General features: G+C 38.7%; 1 protein-coding gene across 6 annotated transcripts in view; it reads left to right on the forward strand.

The window, feature by feature from the left end:
* The window catches only part of terb2 (telomere repeat binding bouquet formation protein 2), a 50,322-nt gene that overhangs the window by 1,087 nt on the left and 27,811 nt on the right, over positions 1-21,424 (forward strand). For 4 of the 6 annotated variants that reach the window (XM_069902588.1, XM_069902594.1, XM_069902592.1 and 1 more), the window contains exons 2-4: positions 5,610-5,694; positions 7,827-7,908; positions 9,860-9,999. In XM_069902588.1, coding sequence (XP_069758689.1) covers positions 5,631-5,694; positions 7,827-7,908; positions 9,860-9,999 — 286 coding nt within the window. In that variant the 5' untranslated portion in view covers positions 5,610-5,630. Of the gene's footprint in view, positions 1-4,043; positions 4,098-4,837; positions 5,017-5,609; positions 5,695-7,826; positions 7,909-9,859; positions 10,000-21,424 lie in introns of those variants that run through there. The other 2 variants (XM_069902589.1, XM_069902590.1) reach the window with 2 other exon arrangements.

The raw sequence follows: 21,424 nt of genomic DNA on the forward strand, positions 1-21,424 counted from the left end.
CAAACCTCTCCAGGGGGGCAGAAGAATTTCAGTATTCCTATACTGAAATGAACTGTATAAAAGTTGGGTGAGCCCCAGTGTAGGTGTGTGTTCCCACGGTAAGGGGAAGCACCCAACTTTGCATTGTTGCTTAATAAATGTTCTTTTGTTCTCAATTTTTGTCTCGAGCAATTTCTGTTAAGGTACTTCTATTTCTAACAAATGGGGGCTCGTCCGGGATCCCACTCCCTCCACTGACAGAGTGCCCGACGACGGGGGTAGGTGCACCCCAGCTGATTCAGCTGGACTCACGGACTGGTCAGTGGATGAAGCGAGTGATATCCGAGAAGAGGCATTGAGAATGTTAGAGATAGAAGTACCTTAACAGAAATTGCTCGAGACAAAAATTGAGAACAAAGAACATTTATTGTAACAACAATGCAAAGTTGGGTGCCTCCCCTTACCCTGGGAATACACACACACACACTGGGGCTCACCCAACTTTTATACAGTGAATTTCAGTATAGGAATGCCCTCCCCCTTACATTCTTCTGCCTCCTGGATGGGTTTGGCATTAGGCAATCCTTCCTGCCTACGTGCAGTTTCTGTGAACTTGGAGGACCAGGGGCAATCCTTCCTGCCTACGTGCAGTTTCTGTGAACTTGGAGGACCAGGGGGTATCCTGTCGGTGTCTCATCATGTCATTATCCTCATTGTCCTTATTCACCTGCCTTGCCCTTGTCCCCATTCACACCTTTCCGACTCTTAGAGCTACAGTCTTCATGTGCAGAGTTTGCTAATCCTGTCTAGGGTTTACTAATTTAATATGCATAACTTGATAAATCTGTGTAATGCTTACTAATTATATATGTAGAACTTGGTACTTCTGTCTAGGGCTAGGAGACCCTTATCTCATCCAGACTACCTCAACTTCTATTATTCCTTACCTCTCCTTATCTTATTCATACGGTGGGCTCACTGATCCTATCGAGAAGACTAGAAGATTCTTATCTTACATAGGCTGACTCTGCTTCCTGCATTCTAATTTCCATGCTTAGCCTGTTCATACTGGTTTAATCCAGCAACCCCAGGGTCTGGCCCAAGGTGGCCCCGCCTGTGCTCAACAGCGACCACAAAGGATCGTAGACTTCGGGAAGCAGTGGACCAGCGTAGGTCATCAGAAACGGGAGGAGCACCCACCAGCATTAGAGGGAGAAGTAGAGAAGTCAACCCCTACAGGATGGTGGAAGACCAACGAGGGATGTTATATTTGGTGGTGATGTTAGCAAATTTAGAATATAAATCAACAGATTTTGTGTCAATTCTTAAAAAGTAAATATCTACTGAAGTATAATGGCCTAGAGCACTATGGAGAAGAGGTGGAAAATCTCGTTATGGTGCAAGTGGTAACAACCTGAGTCTTGATGTGGACAAGGTAAAGGAAATTTAAATTATACATACAGCACGGTAACAGGCCAATTCGGCCTTATGGGTCCGTGTTGCCCAATTTACACCTCATTAATTTACAAACGGTACGTTTTTGAAGGGTAGGAGGAAACTGGAGCCCCCCACGTCGACAAGGGGAGAATGTACACACAAATGATTGTGGACTTCAGGTGGACCAGGAACAACCACATTCCACTACCCATCAATAACTCTTTAAGAGAGAGAGTGCAGAGCACCAAGTTCCACTTAACTGGTGACCTGTGGTGGAGACACTGCATTTCTGCCCTTGTTAGGAGGGCGCTACAGCGACTGCACTTCCTGAGATGACTGAATCTAGTAATGCTAGCAACCACCATCATTGTCAACCTTCAACAGGAGCTTCATCGAGAGCATCCTGTCTGGCTGCATGACGGGTCAGTTGGACTAGGCAAAAAAAAAGGTTTGGCACAGACTAGAAGGGCCGAAGAGGCCTGTTTCTGTGCTGTAATGCTCTATGGCTCAATGACCCCTTCCACCCTGCACAGAGCATCTTTCAGCTCCTCCTGTCAGGGAAGAGATACTGGAGTATCGGAGCCAGTCCCAACAGGCTGAGGAACAGCTTCTTCCCATGGATGGTGAGAATGCTGAACGACCAAAGGAACTGCTCCCCCTAACCATCCGAGAATCTACTATTATTTAATAATATTTATTAATTTTTATACATGTACTGCATCTCAGGCGCTTGTCAATATGTGTTCTATGTCTTTAGATGTAAAAGACGAAAATCTGTAGACACAGTGGTTGAAATAAAAACTGAAAACACTGGAGGAGCTCAGGTGAAACAGTGTCCTTTAATTTTTACCTTTGCTACATAAAGGACACTTTGACCTGCTGGGCTTCCCCAGTCTTTTGTGTTTCTACTATGTCCTGCTGGGCTTCCCCAGTCTTTTGTGTTTCTACTATGTCCTGCTGGGCTTCCCCAGTCTTTTGTGTTTCTACTATGTCCTGCTGGGCTTCCCCAGTCTTTTGTGTTTCTACTATGTCCTGCTGGGCTTCCCCAGTCTTTTGTGTTTCTACTATGTCCTGCTGGGCTTCCCCAGTCTTTTGTGTTTCTACTATGTCCTGCTGGGCTTCCCCAGTCTTTTGTGTTTCTACTATGTCCTGCTGGGCTTCCCCAGTATTTTGTGTTTCTACTATGTCCTGCTGGGCTTCCCCAGTCTTTTGTGTTTCTACTATGTCCTGCTGGGCTTCCCCAGTCTTTTGTGTTTCTACTATGTCCTGCTGGGCTTCCCCAGTCTTTTGTGTTTCTACTATGTCCTGCTGGGCTTCCCCAGTCTTTTGTGTTTCTACTATGTCCTGCTGGGCTTCCCCAATATTTTGTGTTTCTACTATGTCCTGCTGGGCTTCCCCAGTCTTTTGTGTTTCTACTTTGTCCTGCTGGGCTTCCCCAGTATTTTGTGTTTCTACTATGTCCTGCTGGGCTTCCCCAGTATTTTGTGTTTCTACTATGTCCTGCTGGGCTTCCCCAGTCTTTTGTGTTTCTACTATGTCCTGCTGGGCTTCCCCAGTATTTTGTGTTTCTACTATGTCCTGCTGGGCTTCCCCAGTATTTTGTGTTTCTACTATGTCCTGCTGGGCTTCCCCAGTCTTTTGTGTTTCTACTATGTCCTGCTGGGCTTCCCCAGTCTTTTGTGTTTCTACTATGTCCTGCTGGGCTTCCCCAGTCTTTTGTGTTTCTACTATGTCCTGCTGGGCTTCCCCAGTCTTTTGTGTTTCTACTATGCCCTGCTGGGCTTCCCCAGTCTTTTGTGTTTCTACTATGTCCTGCTGGGCTTCCCCAGTCTTTTGTGTTTCTACTTTGTCCTGCTGGGCTTCCCCAGTCTTTTGTGTTTCTACTATGTCCTGCTGGGCTTCCCCAGTATTTTGTGTTTCTACTATGTCCTGCTGGGCTTCCCCAGTATTTTGTGTTTCTACTATGTCCTGCAGGGCTTCCGAGGATCCCACTCCAGTTGTATTTTACCAGTCTTCATTTGTTTAACTGAACCTTAACCATATCACTCCCTCCAAAATAAACAGGAAAGGCTGGGTATCTGACCTGAAATGGAAAATGCAATCAGAAGTATTCCCTTTGTCCCATCCACCCTGTCCCTCCTCTGCATGTTAACCCTTGGCAACTCTTTTTGCTTGCTGAAGTACATCATGTAGATTGAATTTTTTTTTAATGTGTTAATTGCTTGACACATTAAGAGACTGGTTGGTGTAAGTTGGGTCATGAGTGTCACTGCAGAGGTACGTATCTATTGCATTGGTCATTATTGGAGACTATTTAAAGTTTTGGTAGTGGTTTTACCAATTTTAGAATATAAATCAACAAACTTTGAGCCAACTCTTAAAACAAATTAAATATGATTTTTGGTGAAGGTGTATAAAATAACCAGCAAAAACTGAAATAGGAAATGCAACCAGTGTTATTCCCTTTGTCTGATGCGCCCCGACCCTTCTCTGCATGTTAGACCTTGCCTTTCCCCCTATTTCCCTGCGTGAATGAAGGGACCTCATGACACTTCCTGCTTCCTCATTCCATGTCGTCTCGCCCTTCCAGCCAATCACCACCGCTCTTCGCCCGCGTCACTGGAGGGGGGCGGGGACCGTTCGGGCGCCTCCATCTTTGTGCGGGGCGCTCTGGGTGGCAGGTGATGAGGAAGGGGGTGGGCTCGATTTAAGCCTTGCTGAAGCCCTGGGAAAGTTTCTTTGCCTGGGGGGGAGCCGGCAAAGTTCAGCAGGGCCCAGTCATCGGATTAAACATCATGCAACGCCCAAATGTGCTGTGGAACCTGCAGCCAAAGGGCCCCAGGCCCTCCCCCCCCACTGGGGGTGCTGAGTTCCTTTAGTATTTCTGTTTTTACCAAGTTATTGGTGCCACTTTAATTCCTTTCGATGTTGACTGACCTGCTGAGTTTCTTCAGCACTTTTGTGTGCTGCACTCTTTCATTCAAATCAGTTTTACAGACCCTTCGGCCCAACTGGTCCATGCTAGTCCTCCTTGCAACCCCCCATCCCTCTATAACTGTTCTATCTGGACCTGCTTCTTTTTTTAAAAGAGAAAAAAAAAATCAAATCAGTTTATTTGTACTTTTGTTGAACGATTTCCGTAGACTTTTCAAGGTTTTTAAATTACACCTTGGTGCTCTGGAGCACCAACGTCGAAAATGGCGTAGAGGAGATCTGTCTGGATGCGGCCTGGGATGGAACATTTTGAATATGAAGAGATCTGATCTGTTTTTCCTGGAATGGAACCTGATTTGAGTTGCATAATTAAAAAAAAAAGGCAACCCCGAACTTGCTGCTCTTTCTCTCTCTCTCTTTCTCTCTCTCTCTCTCTCTCTCTCTCTCTCTCTCTCTCTCTCTCTCTCTCTCTCTCTCTCTCTCTCTCTCTCTCCCTGTTCTCCAACCCTGGCAATATCTTCAAAAATCTCACATATTTCTTGTGGCGTGATCAGAACCACACACCAGTGGCGTCAGCCAATGCGGTAACTCCTGGTGGCTCCTCCCCTCCCGCACCCAGGATCTCCTCCCATACTAGACCATACAGAATCCTGCATAATCTTTTTGGTACTTAATGTTACTTTTAAATCGTAATTCCTGTAGATCACTGAATGGGGCAGCAATCTTTGGCTTGGCTTCGCGGACGAAGATTTATGGAGGGGGTAAAAAAAGTCCACGTCAGCTGCAGGCTCGTTTGTGGCTGACCAGTCCGATGCGGGACAGGCAGACACGATTGCAGCGGTTGCAAGGGAAAATTGGTTGGTTGGGGTTGGGTGTTGGGTTTTTCCTCCTTTGCCTTTTGTCAGTGAGGTGGGCTCTGCGGTCTTCTTCAAAGGAGGCTGCTGCCCGCCAAACTGTGAGGCGCCAAGATGCACGGTTTGAGGCGTTATAGCAAAATTAAAATTGCACCTTTTAATTACAATATCATACGCACAGACTAAATGTATTTACATTTACATAGTTTCATGTGGTTAAAGTGAAAATTACCACAATATTGTAGCTAAAACGCCAGAAATTTTGACAAAAGCAGCGACTATAAAAACTCCAGCAGCGATGATAAAGATACATTACCAACGTTTCGGGCTTGAGCCCTTCATCGAGGTATTGCAGCGTTTTGATTCCTTGCATTGAAATTTAAATAAAATGTAATTCTGTTTCAGTGAACATTGGAAATCCCAAAGATGCAGAAGGATAAAAAAGCATGGTTTTCCCAAAGTGTGAGCAGACACATTTGTGATCTTTGGGGTATGTAAGACACTAACTTTTATTCAAAATTGTAATTTTTCTATTTTGATGGATTTAAATTTATAATTTTTAGCCAATGTTCTCTTCACTATCGGAATCAGAATTTATTCTCATGAACAAGCCATGAAATTTGGAGTTTTGTGGCAGCGTCACAGGGCACACGTTTATAATTTAATCATCTTACAACGTTACTATAAAATTAAAAAAAATTAGTGCATGAAAAGGCAGTGTCTTTGGTTCATTGATTATTCAGGAGTCTGATGGCAGCAGGGAAGAAGCTGTCCTTGTGTCGTTGAGTTCTCTTCTTAGGCTGCTGCACCTTTTCCCCGATGGTAGCAGAGTGAAGAGGGCATGGCTTGGGTGGTGGGGGGGGGGGGGGGTCCTTGAGGATAGAGGCTGTTTCCTTAAGACAGCACCTCATGTAGATGTCCTCGATGGAGTGAAGTCTGATGCCCAAGATGTCGCAGGCTGAGTTAACAACCCTCTGGAGTTTTTTCTTGTCCTGACCATTGGCAACCAGCCAGAATGCTCTCCGCAGTACACCTCTAGAAGTTTTCAAGAGTCTCCTGTGACATACCAAATCTTCTCAAACTCCTTACAAATTATAGTCATTGGAGAGCCTTCTTCGCGATGGCATCGACATGGAGGTTCCAGGACCTTCTATGGATGCTGTTCCTTCAGTGTTTTTACTTCAATCACAGCATCAGGAGACTTTCAAGTTAATAAACGCAGAGATCGAAACAAGGTTGAAATTTGCTCTGTCGCCTTGATACTGATTTACAGTTACTTTAGTGAAAACATGATAGTTTGCCGACATTGCAATTGCGGTAGAGTTCCTCCAGCACTTTTGCGTTTGCACAACAGTTCATTTTAAGTCGATGGTAAAGTTAAATTTTCAAATAATTTTAGCGCACCTTGTGACCTAGTTTCGTGAAATTTTCTATTGCCTCACTTCATAATAATTGCACTGCAACAAGAGGCTATTCAGACCATTACACTCTTGCAGCCTCTTTGAAACCGATTCACTGTGTCCCAATTTGTCCAATAGAATCACAAATGTCCAGATGCTTAATTACTGTTTAGAACATTATGAAGTTTGCTGTGTGGTTTCATGGTTTAAAAGTAAAGAAGAATAATTTGAGATGGAAATATTTATCCATTGAACTATAGTCTAAATCAGTGATTTTCAACCTTTTCCTTTCCACTCACCTCTCACCTTAAGTATTCCCATCAATGCTCTGTGATTAGAAAGGGACGGCTTTCAGTGGGAGGTGAGTGGAAAGAAAAAGTTTGAAAACCACTGTTTTAATCATACCTAATTGACTCATTATGTGCACGGTTTCAGAACTCCAAACAAAACATTTCAGTAACAATTGGGTCTAGAGCAATGATTCTCAATGTGAGTGGAAAGAAAAAGTTTGAAAACCACTGGTCTAAATGGAATCAGACCTGTTGTGTAAATTAATGGAAGTTTCAAGTTCAAATTTATTTATCACCCAAATGTATCAGGGCAACCTGTCGAAACAGTCTTCTCCGGTCCACAGTGCAAACACACATACATTCATAGCACACACACAGACAAGTACAGTACATGTATACATATATTTAAAATAAATATTATTTATAAATAGTGGAGATTCAGAGTGTTGCTTTGGGAGTTCATCATGCATTCAGTCGTCTCACTGCCTGTGGGAAGAAGCTATTCCTTAGCATCTCTTTCCTGACCGGAGTAGCTGGAAGATGCAGTGTGTGGGGTGGTTAGGGGTCCTCACAGATTTAATGAGTCCTCTTTAAACAACGATCCCAGTAAATCACGTTGATGGGGGAGAGGTGGGGTGGGGCGGGGGGGGGGGGGTGGTGGGGGGCGACCGCTCCATGATCCTCTCTGCTGCTTTCATGGTCTTGTGGATTGACCTTCGATCCTTTTCTCTGTAGTTAACAGCAACTGTATCACACTTTGATGCAGTCGGCCAATAGGAGCTCTTGGGAGAAAGTTTCAAACCAATCAAAATTTGCTGGAGACTTGTTTTAAGTTGATTTTGGCATTTTAAATGTTTTCATAATTGTATTATAACAAATAGTAAAATCCAATTGCTGATTTCAATACGTGGCTTCTATATTTCATACTGCAGTCACTGAAGGTGGGATTATTACAAACTGGAATTCAGCTGATTTCCTCTTCAGTAATGATGCGTCTCATCCTGATACACAAAGGTATATCGAAATCAAATATTTTAAAATATATTTGAATTATGTTATCAATTAATCTTAAACAAAATGATAATAACAACGTTGCGTGAATACGTGAGCCATTAAAGTTTGTGATGAGGCGATTACTTCTTTAATTTTTTTTAGACATACAGAACAGTAACATGCCCTTCCAGCCCACAAGCCCGCGCCACCTATACCCAGTTGACCTAAAACCCCCTCATACAGTGAAGCATGGGAGGAAACTGGAGTGGGGAGAACGCGCAAACTCCTTACAGACAGCGTGGGATTCGAACCCAGGCTGCGATCGCAGGTGCTTCGTTTCAAAGAAAAATAGTGCAACTTTATTTTTCATTTGTCTGTTCTATCACTACTGAGACCAATTTGCAGGTTATCTGTAGGGCACTTCTGAGGGCTTATCTGATGTCAGCTGCTCACTACCCAGCAGAAGACACATTGCTCCTTTGGAATGATTTCATTGCCATGGTGGAAGACACAATGCCCTGGTAAAATGTGATTGGCAAAGCCATGGTAGAAGGGCAGCCCAGTTAGCATAGCAGTTGGATCAACGCTCTTACAGACCCAGTGTCAGTGGAAATCCTGTGCTGTCTGTAAGGAATTTGTGCATTCTCCCTGTGTCTGCGTGCATTTCCACTGAGTGCTCTAGTTTCCTTCCACCCTTCAAAGGGTTGTGGCTGTTATGTAACAGCACTGCCCCCTACCTAGTCAGAGGACACTCCAGCTGCCAATCAAGTTTTAGTTCTGTCCCACCCATTTAGTGCATACCTTGCTGTTAAAACTGTGTAAATTACCTGGACTGGACTCTCCAGCCTACCTATACTTGTCCTTGGACCAGTGACTGTTGTAATTGGATTAACCCTCCTGGCACTGAGCCATTGGTTTCCTGCTCACAACCTGGGATGGACCCTCCAGCACTATAAAGGTGCCATTGTTCTCTCTCTTTGCCAGCTTGGGTCAACCCTGCTTCACTCCAAGCCTAGAAATGTGGATGGGCACTGCAGAAACTGTTGGTTGGTAAGATGTGCACTGTTAAAAGGGTGTTTAATTAGTGTCCCATATAGCATAGAGCCATGCCTGCACTGAGTCAATGGGTGGTGGGGCATTGTAGTGAATTTTCATTGATCACTGTAGGTACCAGTTCATTGTGTGTGTGTGTGTGTGTATTTTTGTTCCCACACTATTTTCCTCATGTTCGTTATTAATTGTCCGCTATTACTTTCCTATGACTGCTGTAAAGTGTGTGTGTGTTTGCGTGCGTGCGTGTGTTACACTTTCCCACACTTGCTTTTTTGTAAATAAAATCCTTCCCTATCAAAACTGTGTCCAGAGACCTTGTCTTTGAGACCTACCAAACCAGTTTCCACACTCCCAACAAAGTTGTAGGTCAATCGGGTATATATGGGCAACAAGGCACATGCGCTGAAAGGGCCTGTTTTATGTCTAAAAAAGGCACAATGCCCTGGAAAAAGACAATTCTCCTTTTGATGAAATTCTGATTCCAAAATGCACGAAGCGTGGTTTTTGTAATTTTCAACACCTGATCTCGTTGGAGAGATGAACACAAGATGTCGTAGCAAAGGTGTCTGCAAGCACTATTCTGTTAGATTATATCATCATCTAAGCGAGAGACCACAAGGAAATTCAACTCACCTATGTACCATAGCATTTGGACTGACAAATTATGAGAGGCTGGGACTATTTTCCCATTCCGAGCTGCACTCATAAATTGTAAGGACCTGGGTTGAAATTCATGTGGTCCATTGCTATTAATATATTCCATAATTATTAATTTCTTGCCATTTTGAACAAAAAGAAAATCTTATCCTTTTAGATTCAGTAAATACATTTAAAATTTGTAGAATTACACCCAACTGCTCATTTGGCTTTGCTTGAAAGAGAAATCTCATCTTCATGTATTTAAAAAAAAATCTTTTAGGATCTTTGAAAGTTTGGATTTTGTGGAGAACAAGGCCACCGTTTTTCATGCCAGTTATCTGACAGCATGTGCTGAGCCTGGGCTCAGGGAAAGTGTCGCCATTGGCCATTTTCTGCTTCCTCCTTCCTGCCTCCATGAAGGTTAGTCCTAAGTTGATAAGAGACACGATTAATCATATGGGCACTGATTTCATCAAGCGGGGGGAAAAAAACCAAATAGGCATTATGGACTTGAAATCTTATGAAAACAATTTTCAAATTTTCATGTATCATCTTAGCTATTGCTTCATCAAATGTAGGTTAAATCCTGGCTGTTTTCTTTAACAGCCAAAAGCTTCTTTATTCCAATCTTCTCAAGGACGAATAGGAATAGTGAAGGTTGGCCTCGCCAGGCAAGGTTCTCATTGCTCAATGTGAATTAAAGAAAACAATGAAATATTTGTGAACAAGGCCAAGTACAGCTCTGCATTTCTTTTTTTTTATATAATTTTTAACTTTTCACACTGTGAACCATATCAACCAAAATACATACAAACATTTCCCTCTTAAATATACACTGGCATTTTCTCCCCCTTTTTCCCCCCCCACCTTCCCTCCCCCCCCTCCAAAACCAATAAACATTCAACATTTACAATACAATAAAACCATCACACAATAAAAAATAAACAAGAAAAATGTGTCATCTACTTTTACACACTGGATCAAGTCATTTTGTCTCATTATTTTAAGGGGTGGAGGTCCGAGGCAAGCCCTCTCTGTTGTGTTCCATGTACGTCCCAAATTTGTTCGAATGCTGTGACGTTATTTTTTAAATTATGTTATTTTTTCCAATGGAATAAATTTATTCATTTCCATGTACCATTGCTATATTCTCAGGCTCTCTTCCTTTTTCCAAGTTGACATTAGACATTTTTTTGCTACTGCTAAGGCTATCATAATAAATCATTTTTGGGCTTCATCCAGTTTGAGGCCTAATTCTTTACTTCTTATATTACTTAGAAGAAAGATCTCTGGATTTTTTGGTATGTTATTTTTTGTGATTTTATTTAATACCTGGTTTAGATCTTCCCAAAACTTTCTCACTTTCTCACATGCCCAAGTTGCATGTACTGTTGTTCCCATTTCCTTCTTACAGCGAAAATATCTATCTGATAATGTTGGATCCCATTCTTTTAAACTTTTGGGGCATGATATATAACCTGTGTAACCAATTATACTGTATCATGCGTAACCTTGCGTTTATTATATTCTTCATAGATCCAGAACATAACTTTTCCCATGCTTCATTTTTTATCTTTGTTTAAATCCTTTTCCCACTTTTGTTGGGTTTATAGCTTATTTCATCATTTTCTTTATCTTGCAGCTTAATGTACATGTTGGTTATAAATCTTTTAATTATCATTTTGTCTGTAATCACATATTCAAAGCTGCTTCCTTCTGGTAATCTCAGTCTGGTTCCCAATTTATCCTTTAAATAAGCTTTCAGTTGATGATACACAAACATTGTACCATGAGTTATTCCATATTTGTACTTCAACTGTTCAAATGTTAATAAATTATTTCCCAAAAAAAGTTTTCTATTCTTTTAATTCCTTTTCTCTCCCATTCTCTAAAGCAGTGGTCCCCAACCTTTTTCTTTCCACTCACATACCACTTTAAGTATTCCTTATGCCATAAGTGTTCTGTGATTAATAAGGGATTGCTTAAGGTGGGATGTGGGTGGAAAGAAAAAGTTTGAAAACCACTGTTTTAATCGTACCTCATTGACTCGTTATGTGCACAGTTTCATAACTCCAAAGGAATGGGCAAATGACAATTTTTCTCAAGCAAAATATTTCAGTAATAATTGGGTCTAGAGCAGTGAGCAATCACTTACTAATCACAGAACACTTATGGCATAGGAAATACTTAAAGTGGTATGTGAGTGGAAAGTAAAAGGTTGGGAACCACTGCTCTAAAGGAAAGGTTATCTATTGTAAAAGGGATTAGCTGATTTTGCATCAATAATAATTTTGGTATTTTGTTTTTTTTCCTTTCTAAGTGAATCTTCTTCCATATATTGAGTAAATGATGCAATACTGGTGAGCTTTTATATTGTACCAGCTTTTCATCCCACTTATAAAGTATATGTTCCGGTACCTTCTCCCCTATTTTATCTAGCTCTATCTTAGTCCAATCTGGTTTTTCCCTTGTCTGATAAAAATCTGATAAATACCTTAATGCTCTATAATAATTTTTAAAGTTTGGTAACTGCAAACCACCTTGTTTGTACCACTCTGTTAATTTATCTAACGCTATCCTCGGTTTCCCCCCTTTCCATAAAAATTTCCTTATTATTCTCTTTAGTTCATTAAAGAATTTCTCTTTTAAGGGAATTGGTAATGATTGAAATAAGTATTGTATCCTTGGGAAGACATTCATTTTAATGCAATTTACCTATCAATGTTAGCGTTATTTCTTTCCAATGTTCTAAGTCTTCCTGCAATTTCTTTATTAGTGGCTGATAATTTAATTTGTACAAGTGGCTTAAATTATTATCTAACCTGATCCCTAGGTATCGGATTGCTTGTGTTTGCTACTTAAATGGTGATTCTTTTTTAAATTCTATATAATCCCCGTTACTCATTGGCATCACTTCACTTTTATTTGCGTTGATCTTGTACCCCGATATTTCTCCATACTCCTTTAATTTCTTATGTTGTTCTTTTATTGATATTTCTAGTTCTGTTTTGTCATCTGCAAATAAACTGATTTTATACGCCTTCTTTATTTTTATCCCTTTTATTTTATTTTCTGTTCTTATCAGTTCTGACAATGGTTCTATTGCTAAAGCGAACAGTGAGGGAGATAATGGACATCCCTGCCTAGTTGACCTACTTAATTTAAATTGTTTCAAAACATATCCATTTACTGTTACCTTCGCCAATGGTCCATTATATAAAGCTTTAATCCAATTAATATATTTTTCTGGTAGATTGAACCTCTGTAATACTTTGAATAAATAATTCCATTCTACCCTGTCAAAGGCTTTTTCTGCGTCTAAAGCAACAGCCACTGTTGGCTTCTTATTTCCTTGAACTGCATGAATTACATTAATAAATTCACAGACATTATCCGCTGTTTGTCTTTTCTTAATAAATCCAGTTTGATCTTGTTTTATATTTTAGGTACACAATCGGCCAATCTGTTTGCTAATAATTTTGCTGTTATCTTATAATCTGAATGAAGAAGAGATATTGGTCTATATGATGCTGGTGTTAGTGGATCCTTCCCCGTCTTTGGTATTACTGTAATTATTGCTGTCTTACATGAATATGGCAAGTTTTGTGTTTCTTCTATCGGGTTAATTACTTCCAGGAGAGGAGGGATTAATAACTCTTGAAATGTTTTATAGAATTCTATTGGGAATCCATCCTCTCCAGGCATTTTATTGTTCGGCAGCTTTTTTAATATATCCTGTACTTCCTCTATTTCAAATGGTTTTATTAGTTTGATTTGTTGATCTTCTTGCAAGTTCGGCAGTTCAATTTTAGTTAAAAATTCCTCTATTTTGTCATCTTTCCTCTCGTTCTCAGTTTGATACAATTGTTCATAAAATTCTTTAAATTTTTCATTAGTCTCTGTTGAATTATATGTAATTTGTTTGTCCCTTTTCCTTGATGCCAATACAGTTATTTTAGGTTGTTCTGTTTTAAGTTGGCAGGCTAATATTTTGTGTGTTTTTTTCTCCTAGTTCATAATATTTTTGCTTTGTTTTCATTATGTTCTTCTCCACCTTGTACATTTGTAATGTTTCGTATTTTATTTTTTGTCCGCTAATTCTCTTCATTTTGTTATATCATCCCTTTTTACTAGTTCCTTCTGTACTTACTATCTCCCTTTCCAACTGCTCTGTTTCCCAATTGTAATCCTTTATCATCTTAGTTACATAACTTATTATCTGCCCTCTAATGAAGGCTTTCATTGCGTCCCATAATATAAATTTGTCTTTTACTGATCCTGTGTTTATTTCAAAATATATTTTAATTTGGCATTCAATAAACTCCCTAAATTCCTGCCTTTTAAGTAGCATAGAGTTTAACCTCCATCTATATGTTCTTGGTGGGATCTCCTCCAGTTCTATTGCTAATAACCTGGGTGAATGATCAGATAGTAGTCGAGCTTTATATTCAGTTTTCCTAACTCTCCCTTGAATTTGGGCCGACAACAAAAACATATCAATCCTTGAGTATGTTTTATGCCTACTCGAATAATATGAGTATTCCTTCTCTCTTTGGTGTTGCCTTCTCCATATATCTATAAGTTTCATTTCCTGCATTGATTTAACCATAAATCTGGCCACTTTATTCTTTTTACTTGTCTTTTGTCCAGTTTTATCTAACATTGGGTCCAAATTAAGGTTAAAATCCCCTACTATCAATATATTCCCTTGCGTATCTACAATCTTCAAAAAAATATCTTGCCTAAACTTTTGATCCTCCTCGTTAGGTGCATATATATTGAGCAAATTCTAAAATTCTGAGTATATCTGACACGTTATCATTACATACCTCCCTGCTGGATCTATGATTTCCTCCTCTATTTTGATTGGTACATTTTTGTTAACTAGTATGGCTACACCTCTAGCTTTTGAATTATAGGATGCTGCCATTACGTGTCCTACCCAGTCTCTCTTTAGTTTGTTATGTTCCACTTCAGTTAGATGCGTTTCCTGCACAAATGCTATGTCTATCTTTTTCTTTTTTCAGTAAACTTAATAGCTTCTTCCGTTTAATTTGGTTATGTGTTCCCTAATATTTATAGTCATATAATTCAATATGGCCATCTCATATCCTGTTTACTCCTCATTTCCACTTCCTCACCACCACCATCTCCCTTTTCCCCATTTTCATCTCTTAGTTTTTTCTTTTTAAACTCAATGTTTGACAACACATTTAAAACATAAAATACTTCAACAACTCCCACATCCAATATTACCTTAACCCCAAATGTCCCCCCCTCTCTGAATTTCCCCTTATCCCTTGCCGGGCAACAACTCTCCTCTCCATTTGGATTGCGAACCCGCTCAAAAGGGTCAACTGATTTTGCAGTGACGGTTATTCTCTTCCACCCAACACCCCAAGAAAATACTTTTTTTTACACAAATAACAAAGTTCACCCTCTTTTTTCCCCCCCTTACTTCCTTTTTCCCTTCTCTTTCCCTTACATATACATTATTTTTACATCTTTATATATATTTTATCGCCATTCTTTATTCTTGTTACATCTCTTCATCTCTCCTTCTGTCCTGCAGGCGTTCTGCAAACTCTCGTGCTTTCTCTGGATCCAAGAACAGTCTGTTTTGCTCCACAGGGATAAATATTTTAAGCACAGCTGGATGTCTTAACATAAGAGTAGGAGAGATTGAAACAAGAGGACATGAGTTAAGGGGCAGAGGTTTAGAGGTAACATGAGGGGGAATTTCTTTACTCAGAGAGGCGGTGTGGAATGAGCTTCCGGGAGAAATAGTGGCGGCAGAGTCAATTTTATTATTTAAAAAAAATCTGGACAGGTGTATGGATGAGAAGAAGGTGGAGGGTTATGGTCATTGTGCAGGTAGGTGGGACTAGAGAGGAGTGTTTGGTTCGGTGCGGACTAGAAGGGCCTAATGGCCTGTTTCCGTGCTGTAATTGTTATGTTATATGTTATGTTATAAATTTATAACCTTTTTTCCATAGGATCGATTTTGCTGTGTTAAACTCCTTCCTCTTCTTTAAGAGTTCAAAACTTGTATTCCAAAGTTTTATTGTCTCCTCTAATTTTATTCCTTGCCCGCTCCAGTATATTTTCTCTTGTCGTGTATCTCAAAAATTTTACTTAAATGAATCTTGGTTTTTTTTTTTTTTTTTTTTTTTTTTTTTTTTAAATTTTTTATTTTTCACACCATAAATCACAATAGCCATGATATACACTTTTTCTTTTCCACACATTTACAGTGACTTTTTCTCCCTCCCCCCTCCCTCCTCCCAAGCCACCCCCCCATCCCTCCCCCCTCTCATCCATTTTAGTTATACAATCTAGGTTGCATTAATTCAGTTAGACAATGTTGTCATTCAACAAAAATACACCAGAAATTCTACTGAGTCCATTTTTTTCTTCTCTTCTCCTTCCATCAACTTAGGTAATGTTTGTTCCCGGTAGGTTTTCGCTATTGTATTTAATGTAAGGCTCCCATACTTGTTCGAATATTTCGATATTATTTCTTAAACTATATGTTATTTTTTCTAATGGAATACATTTATTCATTTCTATATACCATTGTTGTATTTTCAAATTATCTTCCAATTTCCAGGTTGACATAATACATTTTTTTGCTACAGCTAGGGCTATCTTAACAAATCTTTTTTGTGCATCCTCCAAGTCAATTCCAAATTCTTTATTTTTTATGTTACTTAGGAGAAAGATCTCTGGATTCTTTGGTATATTGTTTTCTGTTATTTTATTTAATATCTGATTGAGATCATCCCAAAATTTTTCTACTCTCTCACATGTCCAGATTGCATGAATTGTTGTTCCCCTTTCTTTTTTACATCGAAAACATCTATCAGATACTGTTGGGTCCCATTTATTTAACTTTTGCGGTGTAATGTATAGTCTGTGTAACCAATTATATTGTATCATACGCAGCCTCGTATTTATTGTATTTCTCATCGTTCCAGAGCATAACTTCTCCCATGTTTCCTTTTTTATCTTTATATTTAAATCTTGTTCCCATTTTTGTTTAGTTTTACCATTTGTTTCCTCATTTTCCTTTTCTTGCAGTTTAATATACATATTTTTTATAAATCTTTTGATTAACATTGTATCTGTAATCACATATTCAAGGTTACTTCCCTCTGGTAAACTCAAGTTGCTTCCTAATTTATCTTTCAAGTAGGATCTCAGTTGGTAATATGCCAGCGCTGTATCTCCCGTTATATTGTACTTATCTCTCATTTGTTCAAAGGATAAGAATCTACTTCCTGAAAAACAATTTTCTATTCTTTTAATCCCTTTTTTTTCCCATTTTCTAAAGGCAAGGTTGTCTATTGTAAAAGGGAGTAGCTTATTTTGCGTCAATATTAGTTTTGGTATTTGGTAATTTATTTTATTTCTTTCTACATGTATCTTCTTCCATATATTGAGGAGATGGTGTAATACTGGAGAAGTTCTATGTTGTACCAATTTTTCGTCCCATTTATATAATATGTGTTCAGGTATCTTTTCCCCTATTTTATCTAATTCTAGTCTCGTCCAGTCTGGTTTTTCCCTTGTTTGATAAAAATCTGATAGGTACCTTAATTGTGCGGCTCTATAATAATTTTTGAAGTTTGGCAATTGTAAGCCTCCTTGTTTATACCATTCTGTTAATTTGTCTAGTGCTATCCTCGGTTTCCCCCCTCTCCATAAAAATCTCCTTATTATTTTCTTTAACTCTTTGAAGAATTTTTCTGTCAGTTGTATTGGCAATGCCTGAAATAAGTATAGTATCCTTGGAAAAATGTTCATTTTAATACAGTTTATCCTTCCTATCAGTGTTAGTGGTAGCTCTTTCCAATGCTCTAAATCGTCCTGTAGTTTTTTCATTAGTGGATTGTAATTGAGTTTATATAATTGGCCTAGATTTTTGTTTATTTGCACACCTAGGTATCTTATTGCCTGCGTTTGCCATCTGAATGGGGATTCCTCCTTAAATTTTGAGAAATCCGCGTTATTCATAGGCATTGCTTCACTTTTATTTACGTTTATCTTGTATCCCGACACTTCTCCATATTCCTTCAATTTCTTATATAGTTCTTTTATTGATAGTTCTGGTTCTGTTAAGTACACTATCACATCATCCGCAAACAGACTGATTTTATATTCCCTGTCTTTTATTTTTATTCCTTTTATATTATTATCTCTTCTTATCGATTCTGCTAGTGGTTCTATAGCTAGCGCAAACAATAATGGTGATAGTGGGCATCCCTGCCGCGTTGACCTGCTTAAGTTAAATTGCTTTGATACATGTCCATTTACTGTCACTTTCGCTAACGGTCCCTTATATAATGCTTTAATCCAATTAATATACTTCTCCGGTAAACTGAATTTTTGCAATACTTTGAACAAGTAATTCCATTCTACTCTGTCGAAGGCCTTCTCTGCGTCTAAAGCAACTGCTACTGCCGGTGCTTTATTTCCTTCTACTGCATGAATTAAGTTAATAAATTTACAAATATTGTCTGTTGTGCGTCTTTTTTTGATAAATCCAGTTTGGTCTAAATTTACCATTTTCGGTACCTGTTCTGCTAATCTGTTCGCTAATAGTTTAGCTATTATCTTATAATCTGTGTTTAGCAAAGATATTGGTCTATATGACGCTGGTGAGAGTGGATCTTTCCCTTGTTTTAGTATCACTGTAATTATTGCTGTTTTACATGAATCTGGTAAGTTTTGTGTCTCATCAATCTGGTTGATTACATCCAGGAGGGGCGGTATTATTAGGTCTTTAAATGTTTTGTAGAATTCTATTGGGAGTCCATCCTCTCCTGGTGTCTTATTATTTGGTAAATTTTTTATTATCTCTTGTATTTCTACTGTTCCAAATGGTTCTGTTAATTTATTTTGTTCCTCTATTTGTAGTTTTGGTAGTTCAATTTTAGTCAAAAATTCATCTATTTTCCCTTCTTTCCCTTCGTTTTCGGTTCGGTATAATTGTTCATAGAATTCTCTGAAGTTTTCCTTAATTTCTTTTGGATTATATGTAATTTGTTTGTCTTTTTTCCTTGTTGCCAATACCGTTTTCTTAGTTTGCTCTGTCTTAAGCTGCCATGCTAGGATTTTGTGTGTTTTATCCCCTAGTTCATAATATTTCTGTTTTGTCTTCATTATATTCTTCTCCACCTTATATGTTTGTAATGTTTCATATTTTATTTTTTTATCCGCCAATTCTCTTCTTTTGGTTGTATCTTCCTTTATTGCTAATTTTTTTTCTATGTTTATTATTTCCCTTTCCAACTGCTCTGTTTCCTGATTATAGTCCTTCTTCATCTTGGTTGCATAACTTATTATTTGCCCTCTAATGAATGCTTTCATTGCGTCCCATAGTATAAACTTATCTTCCACTGATTCCGTATTTACTTCAAAGTACATTTTTAATTGTTTTTCAATAAATTCTCTAAAATCCTGTCTTTTAAGTAGCATGGGGTTTAATCTCCATCTATACATTCTTGGAGGGATGTCTTCTAGCTCTATTGCCAATAACAGGGGTGAGTGGTCCGATAATAGTCTAGCTTTATATTCCGTTTTCCTAACTCTCCCTTGTATGTGGGCTGATAACAGGAATAGGTCTATCCTTGAGTATGTTTTATGTCTAGTCGAGTAGTATGAGTATTCCTTTTCTTTTGGGTTTTGTTTCCTCCATATGTCCACAAGTTTCATTTCTTGCATTGATTTAATTATAAATTTGGTTACTTTGTTCTTCCTGTTAATTTTTTTCCCCGTTTTATCCATATTTGGATCCAAATTCAGATTGAAATCCCCTCCTATTAGTATGTTCCCTTGCGTATTAGCTACCTTCAAAAAGATATCTTGCATAAACTTTTGATCTTCTTCGTTAGGTGAATATATATTAAGTAGATTCCAAAGCTCTGAATATATCTGACATTTTATCATAACATATCTCCCTGCTGGATCTATTATTTCCTCTTCTATTTTAAATGGCACATTTTTGCTAATTAATATAGCCACTCCTCTTGCTTTTGAATTATACGATGCTGCTGTTACATGTCCTACCCAATCTCTCTTTAATTTCTTGTGCTCCAATTCAGTTAAATGTGTTTCTTGGACAAATGCTATATCTATTTTTTCCTTTTTCAGTAAATTTAGTAGTTTCTTCCTTTTAATTTGGTTATGTATTCCATTAATATTTAGAGTCATATAGTTCAGCGTAGCCATTTTATATTTTGTTTATCTTCTCTTTCCGTTTTTCCATCATTACCTTTCCTCCTTTTCCATTTCTGTTTTCTTATTTTCAACTCTTTACCAGACAACATTCCTACAACATCCAACATTTTCCTTATTCTCCTATTTCTATCTTCTTTATCCCCAATCTCCCCTTCCCCTCCTGAGTTGCCCTTTATCCCTTGTCGGACAACCACATCTCCCCTCTCCATTTGGATTTGCGAATCCACTCGCAAGCGTCAACTGATTTTGCAGTGACCGCTCTTTTCCCCCCACCCAGCCCCCCCCAGAAAAGATTTCGTTTTTTATATGTCACAAAGGTCACTCTTTTAGTTCCCTCCTTATTCTCTCTATTCCATTACCTTCCCTTATTAATTCTTGTCTATACTTTCTATGTTTTCCTCTAATTACAGATACTTTCACATATGCCCGTTGTCTCTATTCACTCTTATACCTCTTTACCCGCATACATATCAATCGTGGTCATTTTTACCCTCCTTACCCGTCTTCATCCCTCAGTCTATTTTTGTCTTTACCCACATACATATCAATCGTGATAATTTTTGCTCTCATTACCCGTCTTCATCCCTCAGTCTATTTTTGTAATTGTTCTGCAAATTTTCGTGCTTCTTCTGGATCCGAGAATAGTCTGTTTTGTTGTCCTGGAATAAATATTTTCAATACCGCAGGATGCTTCAGTGTAAATTTATATCCTCTCTTCCATAAAATCGCTTTTGCTGCATTGAACTCTTTTCTCTTCTTTAGGAGTTCAAAGCTTATATCTGGATAAATGAAGATTTTTTGCCCTTTATACTCCAGTGGTTTGTTGCCCTCTCTTACTTTTTCCATTGTCTTCTCCAGCACCTTTTCTCTTGTAGTATATCTTAGGAATTTTACTACAATAGATCTTGGTTTTTGTTGTGGTTGTGGTTTAGGGGCCAATGCTCTATGTGCCCTTTCTATTTCCATTTCTTGCTGTAGTTCTGGACATCCTAGGGCCTTAGGGATCCATTCTTTTATAAACTCCCTCATATTCTTGCCTTCTACATCTTCCTTAAGGCCCACTATCTTTATGTTATTTCTTCTGTTATAATTTTCCATTATATCTATTTTTTGGGCTAGTAATTCTTGTGTCTCTTTAGTTTTTTTATTAGATTCCTCCAATTTCTTTTTTAAGTCTTCTACCTCCATTTCTGCTGCTATTGCCCGTTCTTCCATCTTGTCCATTTTTTTCCCCATTTCTGTTAAGGTCATATCCATTTTATTTATTTTCTTTTCTGTGTTGTTTATTCTTCTTCTTAAATCATTGAATTCCTGTGTTTGCCATTCTTTAAATGACTCCATGTATCCTCTAACAAGAGCAAGTACCTCCTTTACCTTGCCTATCTTTTCTTCTTCTATTTCCCTGTACTCTTCCTCTTCCTCTTCTTCTTCCTCTAGGTTGACCATCTGTTGTTTCTTTGCTGCCCTTTCCTCCTCTTCTTTCTTGTTTCCATTGTCTTCTGTGGTGTCTTCTTGCTGCAGGTGTTCTGCAGCTGTCGTTGCCGGCTGTGGAGATCGACTCCCCAGCTGGTCCCCCCTCCCGTCGGTGTGTTTTTTTGTATGC

Source organism: Narcine bancroftii, chromosome 11, assembly GCF_036971445.1.
Source record: "Narcine bancroftii isolate sNarBan1 chromosome 11, sNarBan1.hap1, whole genome shotgun sequence".
Lineage (NCBI taxonomy): Eukaryota > Metazoa > Chordata > Chondrichthyes > Torpediniformes > Narcinidae > Narcine > Narcine bancroftii.